At 51.5% G+C, this 20,516-nt stretch overlaps 2 protein-coding genes across 4 annotated transcripts in view; one reads left to right on the plus strand and one right to left on the minus strand.

The window, feature by feature from the left end:
• IFTAP (intraflagellar transport associated protein) overlaps positions 1 to 14,124 on the minus strand; it is a 57,504-nt gene extending 43,380 nt beyond the window's left edge. Inside the window, exons 1-2 of one of the 3 annotated variants that reach the window (XM_064152133.1) lie at positions 14,003 to 14,124; positions 256 to 426 (exon numbers count right to left, since the gene is read on the minus strand). In XM_064152133.1, the coding sequence (XP_064008203.1) occupies positions 256 to 358 (103 nt within the window). In that variant the 5' untranslated portion in view covers positions 359 to 426; positions 14,003 to 14,124. The remainder of the gene's footprint in view (positions 1 to 255; positions 427 to 14,002) is intronic. The other 2 variants (XM_064152126.1, XM_064152117.1) reach the window with 2 other exon arrangements.
• RAG2 (recombination activating 2) lies at positions 14,000 to 16,131 on the plus strand. The gene has a single exon (XM_064152104.1). It carries the CDS (start codon positions 14,438 to 14,440, stop codon positions 16,058 to 16,060), a length of 1,623 nt encoding a protein of 540 aa, XP_064008174.1. The 5' UTR covers positions 14,000 to 14,437; the 3' UTR covers positions 16,061 to 16,131.
• Positions 16,132 to 20,516: the final 4,385 nt, after the last annotated feature.

Genomic DNA, 20,516 nt, shown 5'->3' on the forward strand with positions numbered 1-20,516 from the left:
GCACCTCAAGCAGGTCACACAGGAACACATCCAGGTGGGGGTTGAATATCTCCAGAGAAGGAGACTCCACAACCCCCTGGACAGCCTATTCTGGTGTTCCATTGCTGCTGCTGGCAGGAGAAACAGAAGTATCACAAAGATTTGCCTAAGGTCACGAAGCAAGTGAGAAGTAAAAGCACACTAAATGCTCCTGCTTCTCACTTCAGTTTCCCTTCCAGCTGTTACTTCTCCTGGGAGATGTGAGAAGCTACCTACCTTTCAAAGGGTAAGTGAAGGTACTTAGGAACTCTTCGTAGGACTGCTCATGGCTATTAACAAACTGATCAAGGATGCTGCTGTTTGAGAGTGGTTCTCCCATGATGCACACCTTGACAGTTGAGCAGGGGCTGTCTTCTTCTGCAAGAGAAAGAGAAGAGTCCTATGGACCTGCAGACAGAAAATAAATGGCTGAAAGAGTCTCTCAGTTACACAGGTGAACACCAGAACATCAAATTCTTCTTCTCTTCTTGTGAAGATCTTGGCACTGGGACTTTGTACAGTATTCCCCCCCCCACCCCTCCCAAAGTCAGCCACTCATAGGAATTTCAAGTGCAAGGCAGAGACCATGAGCAAAGTGATCAAAGTCACCTTGACAAAGGTCACTGGCAGCCCAGAAGGCAACCATGTCCTGGGCTGTGTTCAAAGCAGTGTGACCAGCAGGATCAGGGAGGGGATTCTGCCCCTCTGCTCTACTGAGACCCCACCTGCATCACTGCATCCAGTCCTGGTGTCCCAGCTCCAAAAAGACATGGAACTGTTGGAGAGGGTCCAGAGGAGGCCACAAAGATGATCAGAGGGCTGAAGAACCTCCTGTACAGGGGACTGGCTGAGAGTGCTGGGGTTGCTCACCCTGGCAAGGAGAAGGCTCCAGGGAGACCTTAGAGCAGCCTTCCAGCACCTGAATGAAGTCTGCCAGAAAGCTGGAAAGGAACTTTTGACAAAGGCTTGTAGGGATGGGACAAGAGGGAATGGATTGAAACTTAAGCAAGGGAGATTGAGACTGGAAATAGAAAGAAATTATTTAGAGTGAGAGTGGTGAAGCACTGGCACAGGCTGCCCAGGGAGGCTCTGGATGCCCCCTCCCCATAGGTGTTGAAGGCCAGGTTGGATGAGGCTAATGGGAGGTGTTTCTGCCCGTGGCAGGGGCATTGGAACTAAATGATCTTCAAAGTCTCTTCCAACCCAACCCATTCTAACCACCTATGAATCACCTACACTTGAAATGTCCTCAAGCAATATGGGCCATACAAGTGCCAACAGTGGTGTTGGCCTCTCCTCAGACTCAAGCTGCTCAGTTTTAGGACTCCTGCTTGCTTGGGATTTCCAAAGTGGGACATCTTCTCTGCAAGGACAGTGACTCGGCTCACTGGCTTCCTGGATTTCCACCTGCACACTGCAAACGTGCAGTGAAGCCATCATCCTGCAGCTGCACTGCTCCCTGCACCATTAAGGCCACTCAATCCAGCTTTTGGAGAGCCTCTTAAATCATGCTGCTCTGTGTGTGAGCTGAGACAGCACACAGGACAGGGAGGCTACGATGGAACAAGGCAGCCATGGACACAGGTGAGCACTGCTCTCAAGAAGGGAACAAATGCTGAGAGCTGAAGGAAACCCTGAAGAGGCTTTTCTGGCCTTCAAAGATCCACTGCTTGGTCACAGAACTATAGAATGGGTTAGGGTGGAAGGGATCTCAAAGCTCATCCAGTTCCAACCTCCTGCCACAGACAGGGACATCTCCCTAGAACACATTGCTTAAGGCCTCATCCAACCTGGCCTTGAACACCTCCAGGGAGGGAGCAGCCACAACCTCCCTGAGCAACCTGTGCCAGTGTCTCACCACCCTCATTAAAAGAACCCTTTCCTAACATCTAGTTTGAGTCTCCCCTCTGCCACTTCAAACCCATTCCTCCTCCTGTCATTCCCAGACCTTGTCAATAGTCCCTCCCCAGCCCTCCTGCAACCCCCTTCAGATACTGCAAGGCCACTCCAAGGTCTCCTGGAAGCCTTCTCTTCTCCAGCCTGCACAGCCCCAACTCTCTCAGCCTGTGCTCACAGCAGAGCTGCTGCAGCCCTCTGAGCATCTTGGTGGCCTCCTCTGGACTGGCTCCAACAGTTCCATGTCCTTCTTGTGTTGAGGACCCCAGAACTGCACCCAGGACTGCAGGTGGGGTGTGAGGAGAGCAGAGCCAAGGGGCAGAATCCCCTCCCTTGCCCTGCTGCCCACACTGCTCTTGCTGCAGCCCAGCACAGGGTTGTGTCTGGGCTGCATTCACACTGCAGGCTCCTGATGAGCTTTTCATCACCCCAGACCCCCAGGTCCTTTTCCTCAGGGCTGCTCTCAGCCATTCCCTGCCCAGCCTGCAGTTGTGCTTGGGATTGCACTAACCCAGGTACAGGACCTTACACTTGGCCTAGTTGAATGAGTTGGCCTGGGCCCACCTCTCCAGCCTGTCCAGGTCCTTCTGGATAGTATCCCTTCCCTCAGTCCCACACCAGCAGCCTTCCAGCCCATCTTCATCACTTGACCAGACTCTTAAGAGAAACAATGGACCTGAAACAGCTCTTGGTGGAAGATCACAGAATTACTGCAGCTGGAACAGACCTTTGAGATCATCGAGTCTAGCCAATGACCTACCACCACCACGTCAACCAGACCCTGGCACTGAGTGCCACATCCAATCTTTCCTTAAACACCTCCAGGGACAGCAACTCCACCACTTCCCTTGCCCCTCCCTTAGGAAAGCTGTGCAAAGGCATCCGAGCAGCTGTGAGATGCTCCATAGGTAACAGCAGTCTTAATTTTGGAGACATGTAGAACCAACCTACTGCAAGCAGAACAACTCAGATGGGAGTGTGGACAGAGACAACCAGCACATTGCCCCACATGGTAGCAAGGGATCCAGCAGCTGTACATTGGTAGCTTGCAGGTAGAAATGTGACAAAGCTGCAGGAACAGCATTAGACCCCAAGTGCTGTGTTTCCCTGTGTCCCCATGGCTCTTCTCTTTCATTTACACTGCCACTGAGAACAGGACTTTGGGGAATGAAAGCTTTGATTCTTCAGCCAAACCTCCAATCAGCTTGCCCTAAGGCAAGGCTGCCAATCCTGATTTCACAGTGAAATCAAACGGAGCACGAATTGTTCAATGTGCAGAAGGAAAATAAAGCATGATTCCTACTGCCAGACCCAAAAGCTGTTGAGTTGAAAGAACTTGCAAGGAAAACTACCAGCCTGGAGATCCACCCCCACACAGCCACAGAATCACAGAAACGTTCAGGTTGGCAGGTTCACCTTAAAGCACATCCCCAGGCACCACATCCAGCCTCCACGGCTGGTGACTCCACCATCTTCCTGGGCAGCACATTCCAATCCCTGACTACTCTTGCTGGGAACAAATTCTTCCTGCTGCTCAGTCTAATCCTACCCTGCTGCAGCTTGAGGCCATTCCCTCTTGTGCTATCACCTGTGAGAAGAGACCAGCACCAACCTCTCCACAGGGTCCTTTTGGGTAGCTGCAGAGAGCCATGAGGTCTGCCCTCAGCCTCTGTTTGACATTGACCATCCCCAGCCACTTCAGTCTCTCCTCACCAGATTTACCTCTGCAGGCCCTTCACAGCTTCCTTGCCCTCCTCTGCACTCAGCTTTCTAATGTTTCACAAAAGCCAAAGCAGCATTAATCTCCCTGTGAGTGACCAAGTAGAAGATGAGATTCAGGAGGCTCTCAGAGTGGTTTAATGCAAATTACAGTGATTTCAGAGGGAAACTTCCTCATTATTGTTCAGTTATTACAGTCATTACTGGATGGAAATGTCATTGTCTGAAAGACTGTGGTGAATTGTAAGGCTTGTGTGAAAGAAAGGAAAAGAGAAAGACAACAACAAAGCATTTATTTAATCAAGCCACTGGCAATAACAACCTCTTCTGCTTGGCATTTGGCTTCTGGGATCTCCAAGTCCTTTCTAAACACTAATGAACGAAACTTCACAGCTGTTAAATGAGGAAGAGCAAACAGGAATTACTCCTAATAAGAAATGAAAAAAATGAAGTCACCAAGAGGTTCACTGAATGGCTCAGGTTGGAAGGGGCCTCAGAGCTCATCTACTCCAGCCACCTGCCATGAGCAGGGATGTCCCTCTTGGTTGCTCAAGGCCTTCAACAACCCCAGGGAAGAGGCAGCCACAGGCTCCCTGAGCAGCCTGTTCCAGAGCCTCACCTCCCTCCTACTGAAGAACTTCTTCCTCAGCTCCACTCTAACCCTGCTCTGCCTCAGCCTCAAACCATTCCCCCTTGGCCTGTCTCTAGGCACCCTCAGGAAAAGTCCCTCTGCAGCCTTCCTGCAGGATCCCTTCAGCTATTGGAAGGCAGCTCAGTGGTCCTGCTGGGGTCTTCTCCAGGCTGCACACCCCCAGCTCCCTCAGCCTGTCCTCACAGCAGAGCTGCTCCAGCCCTTGGATGGTCTTTGTGGCCTCATACTAGTTATAAAGCTATAAACAGATCAGAGAAGGCCCTGCAGGAAAGTTTTAAGATTCCCCCACTCTGAAATGCATTAGGAAATTGCAAGGAACACTTCTGTCCTTAATTAAGCTGAATGGCAGCTTCCTAAGCATGCTCCACTTTGTAGCCATCAGCTGAGCAGCCTGAGCTTGAGCATCCAGCCCAGCTGTTACCAAACCACTGCCACCCAGTTCTCACCCTGCTGCACAGCATCTACTTCCTAGGGAGCTTGGGAAACTTCACCTCAGGATTTAACATCCTCTGCGGGGTCAGCTGTAGAGGAGCAGCAGTGTGACACCACTCTGGATCAGCATCAGGTTCTGAACTCCATGCAGCTGACTGGAAAATACCAGCAAAGAGTCACAGAATCACAGGACGTCAGGGGCTGGAAGGGACCTTCAAAGCTCATCCAGTCCAACTCCCCTGCCAGAGCAGGAGCACCCAGAGCAGATCACACAGGAACACAGCCAGGTGAGGTTTGAATATCTCCAGAGTTCAGCCTGGCAAAGTTGGAGCCAAACCAGAAAGGCAAAATCCTGAAGAGCAGCCTCATGAAAAAGCAAGCACTGGATGCTGGGACAAGCACAGAACTGGAGGATTATGAAGGTTAGAAGAAATTTCCAAGACCATTAAGTCCATCCAGCCCAACAGCTCAATGACCACCAGACCATGTCCTCTCCCACATCCTTGCCACATCCACTCACTCCTCCAACACCCCCAGGGCAACCTGTTTCAACACTTGATCACTCTTGCAGCAAAGAAATTCTTCCTCAAATCCAACCTAAAGCTCCAATGGCACAACTTGAGGCCATTGCCTAATTTTCTCAGGGACAAAACCATCAGCACAGCATTAAAGGTGTACGGAGAATCGAAACTCATCCTCAAAGGTTTTAAACACTTCTTTCACTGAGCAGGCATCTTTTCATCTGCCTGTGCTTCATCCAAACAGTCTTACTTCAACACAAAAACAGGGCAGAGGAAATTCCACAGCTATTCCAAGCAAATAAACAAAATTCTTTTCTCAAGACCAACATCTGGTTTAAAAAATTAATAAATAATAAGAACCATTTTTTTAACCCAAGGCAAAGCAAATCATGTCCTAGGCTGCAGCCAGAGGAGTGTAGGCAGCAGGGCAAGAGAGGGCATTCTGCCCCTTGGCTCTGCTCTGCTCAGACCTCACCTCCAACCCTGCCTCCAGGTTTGGGGTACCCAGAAGAAGGACACAGAGCTGCTGGAGTCCAGAGGAGGCCGCAAAGATGATGCAAGGGCTGGAGCAGCTCTGCTGTGAGGACAGGCTGAGGGAGCTGGGGGTGTGCAGCTCGGAGAAGAGAAGGTTCTGGGAGGACCTTAGAGCTGCCTGTCAGTACCTGAAGGGATCCTCTAGGATGGCTGCAGAGGGACTTTTCTTGAGGGTGTCTAGAGACAGGCCAATGGTTTGAAGCTGAGGCAGAGCAGGGCTAGACTGGAGCTGAGGAAGAAGTTCTTCAGTAGGGGAGTGGTGAGATTCTGGAACAGGCTGCCCAGGGAGGCTGTGGCTGCCTCCTGCCTGGGGGGTGCTCAGCGTCAGGTTGGATGAGGCCTTGAGTAACCAAGGCTAGTGGGATGTGTCCTTGCCTATGACAGGGAGGTTGGCATAAATGATGTCTGAGGCCACTTCCAACCTAGGCCATTCTATGATGTCCCTTCCCAAGCAGGCCAGGTGACAGAAGTAACCCTGGGAGCACTAGGACATAAAACAGTGGAGCAGCAGAAACAGGTTGCCTGTTTTCCAGAATGCAGTCAGCTGTTTTTTTCTTGTCTAGACATCTGCAAAGCTACAGTTACAAAACAAAGCCCTCCCTGCTTCACCGTCCTGCCCTACTTTTCTTACCCACCACCTGCAGGCAGGCAGAACCCCTGGAGCAGCAAACTCTGGCACAAGCAGGTGTGGGTCAGCAAACCACAGGGTGGGGGAATGAAAAGAGAAAATGTCAATCACAAAGGAAAAAAAAACTTTCAGTTGAGCTTCCTCACAGCTCCTCTCAAGGTGATCTGGAACTTCTAATCCTGTTCAAGGCAACTGGATGCTTGTCTCCAGGATACACACTTCATGCATCAGCAACTTACGTGGCTGAGAGCTGCAGCTGCTTGCCTAAGGGCATCACTGAGCCCCAGAGCTGACCCCGGTGATGGCCAGAAACATGTGCTGTGCATGCCCAGCTTTAGGGGCTCTATCCAGGGCCTTTGATTGCCAGCGAGCACACTGACCCTGTGTGATTTCAGTGCCCCTGTGGCAGTGCCATACACCAGCAGAAGCTTTCCTTCCTCAATTTCCAGCAGCTTTTCAGAGCACTTCTCCCTTTGAAGGCTACCTGCAGGCCCGTGGCAAGGTGACAAGTGGTGTGCCCTAAGGATCTGTACTGGCACCAGTGCTGTTTAATGCCTTCATCAATGACAGCGAGACTGAGGCACCCTCAGCAGGACTGCAGCTGATATGAACTAAGGGGGGTGGTTGGTAAGCCTGAAGAACAGAATCACAATGTCAGGGGCTGGAAGGGACCTCCAAAGCTCATCCAGTCCAACCCCCCTGCCAGAGCAGGAGCACCTAGAGCAGGTCACACAGGAACACATCCAGGTGGGGGTTGAATATCTCCAGAGGGAGACTCCACAACCCCCCTGGGCAGCCCCTTCCAAGGTTCTGTCACACTCACAATGAAAAAATTCCTCCTCCTGTTTCCATGCAACTTCCTATGCCTCAGCTTCCACCACTGCCCCTTGTGCTGTCATTGGGCATCACCCAGCAGAGCCTGGCTCCAGCCTGTTGGAACTCACCCTGGACAGGGTGCAGAGGTGGACTCAGGAGAACCTCATGAGGTTCAATAAGGCAAAGCGTAAGGTCCTGCACCTACACTGGGGAGAGCAGTCCTGCAGCAGCCCTGGGGGTGCTGGTAGGTGAAGGGCCCAGAACTGGACACAATATTCCAGATGTGGCCTCACCAGAGCAGAGTAGAGGAGCAGGAGAACCTCTCTGGACCTACTCAGCACAGCCCTTCTAATCTGGCCCAGGATGCCCTTGGCATTCTTGGCACCAGGGCACATTGCTGGCTCATGGGCATCCTTCCATCCACTAGGACCTCCAGGTCCTTTTCCCCTTCACTGCTCTCCAGCAGGTCAGTCTCCAGTGGGGACTGCTCCCTGGGTTTGCTCTTTCCCAGGTGCAAGACTCTCCCCTTGCCCTTGCTGGATTTCTGAAGCTCTGAGCATGGTTTTCCTGTGTTGTAGTTACATTATCCTGAAGCTACTCACTGCAGCTCCTCCAACACAGTTTGTCACTGCCAGTTAGAGAAGAGCAGCCTGGACATACCACATCCTCATCCACAACTGACAGGCTGTTGCCAACTAACTTTAATTTCTCCATCTTCCCAGCCACAGTAATTGGGAAAGGAATTTGTAAAGGTAAGACATGCCAAATGGCAGAAGGAGAAGAAACAAAGGTAAAATATTAAATGAGACAAAACTGAGGGATTGGATTTTTCAATTCAACATTTGCACCCTTCTTTTCCCAGCAGATCTTTGATCACAAAACCAAACAAGGTCATATGATGTCAAATGCTTGGATAAGAAGCTGTCAAACATCATCTAAGTGCTGCTGCAAACAGAGCTGAATGTGATCTCAGTACCCTTAACTCTGGGGGAAGTTGTTCAGCATTCAGCTTCACAGCACAGTCTGCTTCTATCTGTGTTTCAGCAGAGAAGCACTGGGCCCGTGTGGATGCTGCAGGGGACAAAGTGCCTCAGAGCTGCTCTACTTCAGATAAGACATCACTCTCTAAGGGTCTAGATGGCTTTGAGAAGTGAGCTAGTGCCAACTGCAGGAGGTTCAACGAGTCACAGTGCAAGGTCCTGCACCTATGTCAGGCCACCCCAGGCACAAATCCAGGCTGGGTGCACAGTGGTTTGGGAGCACCTCTGAAGAAAGAGACTTGGGGGTGTTGAGAGCTGAGCAGCTTCCCAGGAGCCAGCAGTGCCCTCCTGCAGCTCAGAGGGCAGCTGTGTGCTGGGCTGCAGCCAGAGGAGTGTAGGCAGCAGGGCAAGAGAGAGGATTCTGCCCCTTGGCTCTGCTCTGATCAGTAATCACCTCCAATTTTGCCTCCACTGCTGGTGTCCCCAGCAGAAGGTGGACACAGAGCTGCTGGATAGAGTACAGAGGAGGCCACAAAGTTCACCCAAGGGCTGGAGCAGCTCTGCTGTGAGGACAGGCTGAGGGAGCTGGGGGTGTGCAGCCTGCAGAAGAGAAGGCTCTGGGAGTATCTCAGAGCTGCCTGCCAGTACCTGAAGGGATCCTCTAGGATGGCTGCAGGGGGATTTTCTCCTGAGGGGGTCTAGTGACAGGACAAGGGGGAACGGTTTGGAGCTGAGGCAGAGCAGGGTTAGACTGGAGCTGAGGAAGAAGTTCTTCAATAGGAGGGTGCTGAGACTCTGGAGCAGGCTGCCCAGGGAGGCTGTGGCTGCCTCCTACCTGAGAGTGTTGAAGGCCATGCTGGATGAGGCCTTGAGCACCTGAGTCAAATTCAGAGATGCCCCTGCCCATGGTGGGGAGGTTGGATAAATGATTTCCAAGGTTCCTTCTAGCCTGAGCCATTCTATGACCTCCAGTTTTTGCAAACACTGTGGGTGTTTGATTTGCTGCAGTAGTCCTCTGAGCTCTTTCCATTTCTGCTCTGGTGGTGGTTTCCAGTGGGAGCTGTGGTGTTTCTGCACTGCTGTACAGTAGATGTTCTAATGCAGGAGTGGGTGAAGTATGGCCTGAAAAACCAGAGCAGGGAGGTCTGGGTACAAAGTGTTTTCCAGGTTTCCCTGTTGATTTGCTGTGCTGTGGTAAACCAGTGGCTCCTCCTCTGTGCCCCAGCACTGTAGCTGTCTAAAGGACATGATCCCAGAGGGCTTCCCAGAGGCTCATTATTTTTTCATGAAGAAAAGTGAGAGACTGGCAGAGGTTGCCCAGGGAGGTGGTGCAAGCCCCATCCCTGGAGGTCTTTAAGGCCAGGCTGGATGTGGCTCTGAGCAAGCTGAGCTAGTATGTGTCCCTGCCCATGGCAGAAGGGTTGGAACTGAATGGTCCTTGAGGTCCTTTCCATCCCTGACAATTCTGTGATTCTATGAGATGCTATGAAACTGGTAAGAAATGCCACAGAAAGACCAAGTTGAATTAGTCTTTTAAGGTCTGATCAGAAGGCCACTTAAGTAGAAATACAAAAGGCATTGCTAATGGATGCCAGTGGACTTTGAGTTAGCCTTCCAGACAGTTCTCACTCACTGGGCTGCCACATTTGTCATTGCCTTCGCTGTTTCAATGTCACTACCTACCTGCAGCAGAGCATTCCTGGGCAAGACAATGGGACACTCCCCAGCAAGAGTTGTTATCTTTCAGCAGCTACTGAAATGATTCTTTCCTTGAACTGAAAATTGACTTCAAGCTACATTTTTCTATTACAATGGCACTCAAAAAATCCTAGAACAAAAAAAAAAGGGATGAGGAGGTTGAGAGGTTTAGCAGCATTTAAAAAATTCAACTATCAAGGTGCTGCAGACACCTCCAGTCGCACAGCTATCTGCTGTCACACTGCTGTGGTTCTGCTGCAAAGAGTTAAAGCTTCTGGAGGCTGCCAGAAGCCTTCTTGTGCCAACTGAAGACAAGAGAGGAAAGGAAGAAAACCCAACCACGGTCACAGCCAGTTAGCCACAGTGACTGAGTTCTCAGGAGCACATCTGCAAATTGAGCAGACAGATTGCTCTCCAGCAGGCTGCCTCTCCATGCCACCAGGCCCCTGTGCTGTGTCAGAGAAGACTCCTCCAAGTGCTCACAGTTGAGTCCCAAACACTCAGAAAGAATCTGAAGGACACAAAAAGCCTCTGTCAGCCAGGTAGGTCCAACTTCTTGTTTTGCCCAGAGCAGACTTGGTTGATACACTTGTGGAATGTTTTGAGAAACAGGTGACCAAGATTTCCTTCCCTAAGCCTCTTTATGAATGACCTCAAAGAAACAGACCAGGATGTCATCCTGCTGGAAAGCAGCTCCATGGAGAAAGACCTTGGAGCCCTGGTGGCCAGCGAGTCCTGCATGGGACAATGATGTGCCCTTGTGGCCCAGAGGGCTGCATCAAGATGTGTCCAGCAGGTCTAGAGAGGTTCTTCTTTTTGATGAAGAAAAGTGAGAGACTGGCAGAGGTTGCCCAGGGAGGTGGTGCAAGCCCCATCCCTGGAGGTCTTTAAGGCCAGGCTGGATGTGGCTCTGAGCAAGCTGAGCTAGTATGAGGTGTCCCTGCTGAGACCACACCTGGAATACTGTGTCCAGTTCCAGGCTCCCCAGTTCAAGTGAGACAGGGACCTGCTGGAGAGAGTCCAACAGACACTATGAGGATGATTGGGGCACTTGAGCATCACTGCTGTGAAATAAAACACATCCCTGGGGCTGTTAAGTCTGGAGAAGAGAAGGCTGAGAGGGGATCTGAGCAATGTTTGTAACTATCTGAGGAGTGGGGGTCAGGATGGAGGTGCCACGCTCCTTTCAGTGGTGCCTGGTGACAGGACAAGGAACAAGAGGTACAAGCTGGAACCCAGGAGGTTCCACCTCAACACAAGGAAACACTTCTGTATGGTGAGGGTATTGGAGCCTTGGAGCAGGCTGCCCAGAGGTTGTGGAGTCTCTTTCCCTGGAGATTTTCCAAACCCACCTAGATGTGTTCCTGTGTGACCTGCCCTGAGTGATCCTGCTCTGGCAGGGGCACTGCACTGAACGATCACAGGAGGCCCCTTCCAAACCCTGACAGTTTGTGAATCTGTGACTTCAGACCCCTGCAAGTGTCTGGATATGATTCTGCTTTTGAAGAATTTGGGATCAGCACTTGCTTTTCAGGTGTTTGCCTTTTCATTTTGCAGATTAGTCAGAGGAAAACAGAAAATCTCCAGTGATGCAAAATAAGCTTTAATTCTATTGCAAAGATCCGTGTCTGTGACAAGCTAAAAACAACTGCAAACCAGAGTCTCACCACCTTCATACTGAAGAATTTGTTCCTAAGATCCACTCTATACCTCAGTTTCCTTGAAACTGTCTTGTGTTTCCTTGCTACAGCAAAATGAAAAGCGGGAGCAAGGGAAATAGCAATCCTAAAAAGATTTTGAAACAACTAATTACATTTTAATTTTCAAAGGTTGTTTGAGTTGGTTTTGGTTTTGTTCCCAAATACTGCATTTAAAAGCCCTTTAAATTCTGGGGATATTTGGCAAAGGCTGGGACCAAGAACTGTGAGAGCTACTAGAATGCTTCTCTGGTTACAAAATGCACTTCTCTTCTGCCACCAGAGAACAGTGCCGATGAACCAGGCAGATGTTTCCATCGCTAGTGTCTGCCCTCCACAGAGCTCTTAAGGGCAACAAAGCTGGTGAAGGGCCTGGAACCCAAACCCTATGAGGAGAGGCTGAGGGAGCTGGGGGTGTGCAGCCTGCAGAAGAGGAGGCTCAGGGCAGAGCTCATTGCTGTCTACAACTACCTGAAGGAACATTGTAGCCAGGTGGAGGTTGGCCTCTTCTCCCAGGCAACCAGCAATAGAACAAGGGGACACAGACTCAAGTTGTGCCAGGGCAGGTCTAGGCTGGATGTTAGGAGGAAGTTGTTGGCAGAGAGAGTGATTGGCCTTAGAATGGGCTGCCCAGGGAGGTGGTTGGAGTCACCATCCCTTGAGGTCTTCAAGAAAAGTCTGGATGAGGCACTTAGTGCCATGGTCTGGTTGACTGGATAGGGCTGGCTGCTAGGTTGGACTGGATGATCTTGGAGGTCTTTTCCAACCTGGTTGGTTGATTCTGTGATTCAATGATTCTATGATTCTTTCAGTGCTGCTATCCAGGCTGACCATGTGAACTCCTTCCAATTTTTTTGAGCAAACAGGTTGAAACAAAAAAAGTAAAAGACCCCCCACACTGTTCCTGAGAGCATGGGCAAGCAGTATCAAAGGTAAAAACGAGGTCAGACTATGAAGACACCTGGCAGCAGGACCCCCAAACCACACACACCCAAGCCTCTGTGCAGGCTGTTCAGCACAAGTCTGTGAGATTTCACCCTGACACCAACAGCTTTTACCTGTGCCCTTTCTAACACAGTTAGGAGCACAGCTGCCATCAACTGCTCCAAAGTGCACACAAACGAACCTGCCTCGGAAACCTGCAGAATGCTGCACTGGAGTTTGCATTTGGCTGTCTGCAGGCTTACCTCAGCTCACTGAATCACAGGCTCACAGGATGTTAGGGCTTGGAAGGGACCCAAGGAGATCATCAACCCCAATCCTCCTGCCAGAGCAGGACAATGCTATCTAACACAGAGGAACACGTCCAGACAGGCCTTAAAAGTCTCCAGAGAAGGAGGCCCCACAACCTCTCTAGGAAGCCTATTCCAGTGCTCTGGGACCCTTACATAAATACAGCATGGGTTGAGCTGGAAAGGACCCTAATGATCACCTAGTTAAAAGCCCCTGCCGTGGGCAGGGACACCTTCCAGTAGCCCAGGTCGCTCAAAGACTCATGGAGCCTTGTCTTAAACACCTCCCGGGATGAGGTGTCCACAACCTCTCTGGGCAACCTGTTACAGTTTCTCACCACCCTCACTGTAAAGAATTTCTTCCTAATGCTCAATCTAAGTCCAGCCTGCTCTAGTTTAAAACCATTGCCCCTTGTCCCATCACCACATAGCCTTACAAAAAGCTCCTCCCCAGCCCTCCTGTAGCCTCCAGGTAGGGGAAGGCTGCTCTAGTCTCTGCCTGGAGCCTTCTCCAGGCTGAACAGACCCAACTTCCTCAGCTTGTCCTTGCAGGACAGGGTCCAACCCTCTGATCATCTTCCTGCACTCCTCTGGACCCCCTCCAACGCTTCCATGTCCTTCTTGTGCTGGCCTCAGAGCTGGACGAACGCTGCAGGCGCGGTCCGACAGGCGCAGAGCAGAGGGGCAGAATCCCTCCCGTCCGCCGCTGCCTTCATTCCGGCAATCCCTGCTGACCGCCGAATCACAGAGCCGCTGCAGCTACAAAAGCCCCTTAAGATCATCGAGTCCGAACAACCACTTTCTAACGCTACCAAGGCTGCTGCTAAACTGCATCAACTCAGCACCACACCTCTGCCTCTTGCAAACACCTCCAGGGACGGGGCTTCAGCCCCCGGGGTGTCTGTTGCAGCGCTCCACTACGGAGCACGCCCGGGCTACGCGGCCGGGATGGGAGGGGGCGCTCCCGGCCCTTCCCACAGGCCGGGTGGCGGAGCCGGGCCGCGGGGCAGCGTGCTGAGCAGGCGGGCTAGGGCCGGCCGCTTGCTGGCAGCCCGCCGGGGCCGAGCCCGCGCAAACCGGCTCCCTCCGCTGCGGCCCGGCGCTGCCTGCGGCGCCGCCCGCCCCGCGGCTGCATCTGCGCAGCCACAGGCTCGGCCCCGGCCCCGCGCCCCTACTCACCCGCTAAATCCGCCTCTCCCTCCGCCTCAGGCCCGGGGGCGAGCCGAGCTGCGGCCAGGCGCCGCTGCGGTGCTCCGCACCCTGCCGGGCCGGGCCGGGCCGAGGAGGCGGCCGGGAACTACCGGCCCCAGCAGGCCGCGGGGCCGCCGCTTCGGCGTGGGCCGGGCCGCGGGAGGGAGGCCGCCTCGGTGCCGGGCTGCGGGTGGCAATCGAGGGCTGCTGGCCGGAGTGTGCACAAAATGCCGCAGCACTGGGGCACGGCTCTTGCCCGAGTCATCTTCTGCCTTGCAGGAGAGTTTCTCTTTGTATGTCTCGAAGCATGAACTGCAATACAACTGCAACGGGATTTGTTCCAGGGCTGTTCCCTCTCGCAGGGTGTAGAGCACATCTCATCTGTGGGCTTTGTGTTTTGTTTTGTTTGTTCTTTCCCCCCAGATGATGACCCCCAGTATGGCCCAGCCAGCAGACACGATGTTGCTGCAGGTGGTATCGACCATCAGTAATTCGTCCTTGCTGCAGCCAGGCTGCTCCCTCCTGAACTTCAACGGGCACGTGTTCCTTTTTGGGCAGAAGGGATGGCCCAAGAGGTCCTGTCCCACTGGTGTTTTTCTCCTTGATGTGAAGCAGGACGAGCTCAAAATGAAGCCTGCTACCTTCTCTAAGGACTCCTGTTACCTCCCGCCTCTCCGTTACCCTGCTCTTTGTACCCTCCGCGGCAGCGCGGAGTCCAACGAGTGCCAGTACATCATCCACGGTGGCAAAACACCTAACAATGACCTTTCTGACAAGATTTACATTATGAGTCTGGTGAGCAAAACCAGCAAGAAAGCTACTTTCCAGTGCGTCGAGAAAGACCTGGGCGGCGATGTCCCTGAAGCTAGGTACGGGCACACAGTTAGCGTCGTTTACAGCCGGGGCAAGAGCGCGAGCGTCCTGTTCGGAGGGAGGACCTACACGCCTCTGGCACAGAGGACCACTGACAACTGGAACAGCGTGGTTGACTGCTTGCCATCTGTGTTCCTCATCGATTTGGAGTTTGGATGCTGCACATCGTACGTGCTTCCAGAGCTTCAGGACGGGCTTGCCTTCCACGTTTCCCTTGCCAGAAATGACACGGTCTACATTTTGGGAGGCCATTCGCTTCAGAGTAACGCCAGGGCCCCCAGCCTGTACAGGCTGAAAATTGATCTCCCTCTAGGTAGTCCATCTGTGACCTGCTCCGTCCTGCCAGGGGGGATATCTGTATCGAGTGCTATAGTGACTCAGACCAGTGACACCGAGTTTGTCCTTGTAGGGGGCTACCAGTCTGAGCACCAGAAACGGCTGGTGTGTAACACCATAGTTCTGGAGGATGGTAGGATAGAGATTGTTGAAAGGGCGAGCCCAGACTGGACACCAGATATTAAACACTGCAAGATCTGGTTTGGCTGTGATATGGGCCAAGGTTCTGTATTGCTGGGCATTCCAGGGGCCAGCAAACAATTAGTCTCAGATGCAAACTACTTCTACATTTTGAGATGCAAAGGAGCAGAAGAAGACAAGGAGGAAGAAGTGGCAGCACAGATCTGCAGCCAGCCAGTGGCCGAAGACCCTGGAGACTCCACTCCATTTGAAGATTCGGAAGAGTTTTGCTTTAGTGCTGAGGCCAGTAGCTTTGATGTTGATGAAAATGACACTTACAATGAAGATGATGAAGAAGATGAGTCAGAAACGGGCTACTGGATCACCTGCTCTGCCAGTTGCAGTGTCGACATTAACACCTGGGTCCCTTTCTATTCGACAGAGCTCAACAAGCCTGCAATGATCCTGTGCTCCAGTGGGGCTGGTCATTGGGTCCACGCGCAGTGCATGGATCTCTCAGAGAGCATGCTCCTGCATCTCTCAGAAGCTAATGTCAAGTACTTCTGCAATGAGCACGTTGACCTTAGCAAAGGCCTGCAAACCCCCAAAAAGCTGGTGCAGCTGAAAAAGCAACCCATGAAGCCGCTGCGCAAAAGGGCAGCCAGGAAGTTAGCGGCACCGGTGAAAAAGTCCTTCCTCCGGAGGCTGTTCGAATAGCTTCACAGTATCACAGTATCACCCTGCTGGGAGGGTCATTTACTCACCTGGGAGGAAGGCAGCTACTAACAGTTGAGGTAGAGTGAGTTATTGGATCTCAAAGAGATCTCTTAAATTAATTGACTTCAACTATGTTTGAAAGCTTGCGAGTTTGTCTCTTGTGTGCCTTTTGTAGCATGCAGGTAGGAACCTGCTCACCGAGGGCATTGTGCAAACACACAGCCACATACTGGTAACTGTGAGATGTATTTTCATAGGCTCACAGCTAGACTCAGTTGCTCAAGGCTGTCACGGAGGCCTTGAATCCACATCCTCCCTGGGCAGCCTATTCTAGAGTCTCAGCACCCTCCTACTGAAGAGCTTCTTCCTCAGCTCCACTCTAACCCTGCTCTGCCTCAGCCTCAAACCATTCCCCCTTGTCCTGTCTCTAGACACCCTCAGGAAAAGTCCCTCTGCAGCCTTCCTGCAGGATCCCTTCAGCTATTAACAGGCAGCTCTAAGGTCCCCCCACAGCCTTCTCTTTTCCAGGCTGAACACCCTCAGCACCCTCAGCCTGTCCCCACAGCAGAGCTGCTCCAGCCCTTGGATCATCTTTGTGGCGTCCTCTGGACTCTCTCCATCAGCTGTCTCCTCCTTTTGCTGGGACACCAGACCTGGAGGCAGGATTGGAGGTGAGGTCTGATCAGAGCAGAGCCCAGGTGCAGAATCCCCTCTCTCACCCTGCTGCCCACACTCCTCTGGATGCAGATTTTGATCTCTAATTTACTCTCTGGTTATCCCTTCTGTGTTTAAAGGAACTGCTGATAAGATAAGGCATTATCACATGTCTCCTGTTAGCTTCAGTCTATAAAGAACATTCTATTACCCATTTTAATGGTTTCCTAGTGAGTAGTTATAGAAATATTTGGCCTAATTTACAGCTGCCTTACTCCATTTTTATGTTGGTGTAGTGAAATAAAATCAAACTAAAGTGGTGGCTTAAGTCTCTTGTGTCAGGAATCATGAAATATTCCTACACTGAGGGTCAGTTTTCTTCAGGGACTTCCCTTATGGTAGTTATTTTCAGATTTTAAGAGCTGTTGGACGATTCTGTGTCAGTTTGGGCTGCAGTTGTGCTCCATCACCTCAGAGTAAAAATCAAATTACTTTGTGTTTGTGTTGTTAAAAATCCAGTGAGCTAATAAAGCTTAGAATAAAAATGCCTCTTTTTTCTTTTCTTTTTTGGTACTTTCTCATGGGACAAATCAAACACTGTACTTCTCAAAGTCTAGGAAAGGACAGTATGGTGTGCTGGGGAGGGCCATCTGAAGGCTGAGCTTCACAGCCACCCCTTGCCAAGAGCTCCCATTGACTTCAGAAGTTCACACTGAAGAAGATGACTTTTATCCTTTACTCCAGGACCCCACTCTGCATTTTCTCCTCTGCTCTCACAGGGTGGCTGTAGAGTGTGAAAGCTTAAAAGCACACCTCATAGCTCGGAGTGACTCACTGAGCCAGTGGATCACTGGGAAGCTGGAAACAAATGCAGCTGGTTGCTCCAAACACGAGGAGGAGTTTGGATTCAGATTGAAAAGCTGGAGCAGCTCTGCTAGGAGGACAGGCTGAGGGAGCTGGAGGTGTTCAGCCTGCAGAAGAGAAGGCTGCAGGCAGACCTAAAAGCAGCCTGCCAGGACCTGAAGGGGCTACAAGAAGGCTGCAGAGAGACTGTTTGCAAAGGCCTGCAAGGACAAGATGAGGGCAATGCTTTGAAATGGTAGCAGAGCAGATTGAGATTGGATGTTAGGAAGAAGTTCTGCACCTTGAGAGTGCTGGAACACTGCAACAGGTTGCCCAGGGAGGTGGTTAAGGCTCCATCCTTGGGGATATTCAGGGTCAGGCTTAGACAGGGCTTTGGGCAACCTGCTCTAGTGGAGGATGTCCCTGCTGAGTGCAAGGTGGTTGGACTGGATGCCCTTTGGAGGTCCTTTCCAACCCAAACCATTCCATGATCCTGTGATTGCCAAGGGTGAATAGCCCAGGAGTTTACTCAGTTTATTTATGGATTATTTTATTGTCTCTTTGTGAAGCCTCATCATTCTTGGACTTTACTTTTTAGGTTTATTATTGCCTTGAACATCTTTGCCAAAAAAATCAATACCATCAGCTCAATATTTGTGAGGCAGCAATACCAGTTCAGTGCTCATGCTCCAGCTCTCATGTTGCACCTTCTGCATGTGAAAGCAGAGCAGGGGCAGCTGGCATGCACACACCGAGCAGTCCCTCTGTTGCTGAGCAGCATGTATGGCACACAGTGTTGCTAGTGACACAGGTGTCTGTGGACAGTAAGTCCCCTTAAAAGCTTCACAACTCAAGCTGACAGCAGAGGAAAGTAAAGGGCAGCCATACAAAGTTTCTGTTTCCAACCCTTTCATGTGCTGAGGGAGGTCATGGTTCGGGGTAGAGCTTGTAACTAGGACATCTGTGTCCCCAGCTCTCATCTCAGCACTCTGATACTGATGTAAATGTTGTAGATTCCAATGCCAGCTTCTCATTTCCTTTGTCACGCTACTCTGGATCATAGATTCACAGAATAGTTTGGGTTGGAATGGACCTCCAAAGCTAATCATAGAATCATAGAATCAACCAGGTTGGAAGAGACCTCCAAGCTCATCCAGTCCAACCTAGCACCCAGCCCTAGCCAGTCAACTAGACCATGGCACCAAGTGCCTCATCCAGTCTTTTCTTGAAGACCCCCAGGGACGGTGCCTCCACCACCTCCCTGGGCAGCCCATTCCAATGGGAAATCACTCTCTCTGTGAAGAACTTCTTCCTAATATCCAGCCTATACCTACCCTGGCACAACCTGAGACTGTGTCCCCTAAATGCAGTCCAACCCTCTCTGCAGACAGCAGGGATATCCTCAGGGCAGGAGCCCTGTCAAGCCTCGCCTTGAATGAGGTCCCAGCCACATCCCTGGGCAACCTGTTGCAGTGTTCCACCACTCTCACAGTAAAGAACGTGTTCCTAACATCCAATTTAAACCTGTGCTAGTTTGAAACCGTTGCCCTTGTCCTGTCCCTGCAGGCCTTTGCAGGCAGTCCCTCTGCAGCCTTCTTGTAGCCCCCTGCAGGTCCTGGCAGGCTGCTCTTAGCTCTGCCTGGAGCCTTCTCTTCTGCAGGCTGAACACCCCCAGCTCCCTCAGCCTGGCCCCACAGCAGAGCTGCTCCAATCTCCTGATCAGGAGATGGAGCAGGTCTCTTCCAACCTGGTTGATTCTATGATTCTATGATTCAATCATTTCCATGGCTCTCCTGTGGACATGCTCCGTCAGGTCCATGTCCTTCTGTATTGAGAGCTCCTGAGCTGAACACAGTATTCCATGTGAGACCTCACCAGTGCAGAGTACTGGATGTATACAGTACATATACATCTAGTATATAGAGCTTGGTGTTCTTCCAAGGAATAAATGAGTACCTGCCTATGTAAAGTCCCTTCAAGCTGGTGAACTGCAATAGTCAACACCATTTTTTCAGGTTAGCCATAAATCTTATTCAGCTGATTTGTCACAAAAATAAACATTCATCATCATTCCTCACAGATTTGATTTACAACAGCAAAAAAAATCCATGCCAAAATCAAAGCCACAGCATCACAACACAACACAGGGGGACAACATACAGGATGGGTGAGAATTGGCTTGAGAGCAGTCTCAGGGAGAAGGCCTTGGGGGTGTCAGCTGGTGACCAACTCCCCAGGAGCCAGCACTGGTCACTGGCAGCCCAGCAGGCAGCTGTGTGCTGGCTGCATCCAGAGCAGGGAGGGCAGCAGCACAGGGAGGGGATTCTGCCCCTCTGCTCTGTTCTGCTGAGACCACACCTCCAGCACTGCTTCAAATTCTGGGACCCCCAGCACAAGAGGAAAATGGAGCTGCTGGAGAAGGTCCAGAGGAGGCCACCAAGATGATCAGAGGGCTAGAGAACCTTCCCTGTGGGGACAGGCTGAGAGAGTTGGGACTGTTCAGCCTGCAGAAGAGAAGGCTCCAGGGGACCATAGAGCAGCCTGCCAGTACCTGGAGAGACTACAGGAGAGCTGGGGAGGGACATTTTACAAAGGCTGGGAGTGGCAGTACAAGGGGCAATAGATCTGAGCTTCAGGAGGGCACATTTAGACTGGAGATCTGAAAAAAATCAGTGGACTGAGGGTGGGGAGACACTGGCACAGGTTGCCCAAGGAGGCTGTGGATGTCCCCTCCCTGCAGGTATCCAAGGCCAGGTTGGATGAGGCCTTGAACAACCTGATCTAGTGGGAGGTGTGGCTGCCCATGGCAGGGGCGTTGGAACTGGACGGTCTTCAAGGTCCTCTCCAATTAATCCACTTGAAGATTCTATTAGATTCAGTGAGGAATGAAGGAGTTAATCCTTCCTAGTTTACCAGGGACATCTCTGAGGTGTTTTGGTTGGTTGGGGCTTTGTCATTG

Source organism: Pogoniulus pusillus, chromosome 1, assembly GCF_015220805.1.
Source record: "Pogoniulus pusillus isolate bPogPus1 chromosome 1, bPogPus1.pri, whole genome shotgun sequence".
Taxonomy (NCBI): Eukaryota; Metazoa; Chordata; class Aves; order Piciformes; family Lybiidae; genus Pogoniulus; species Pogoniulus pusillus.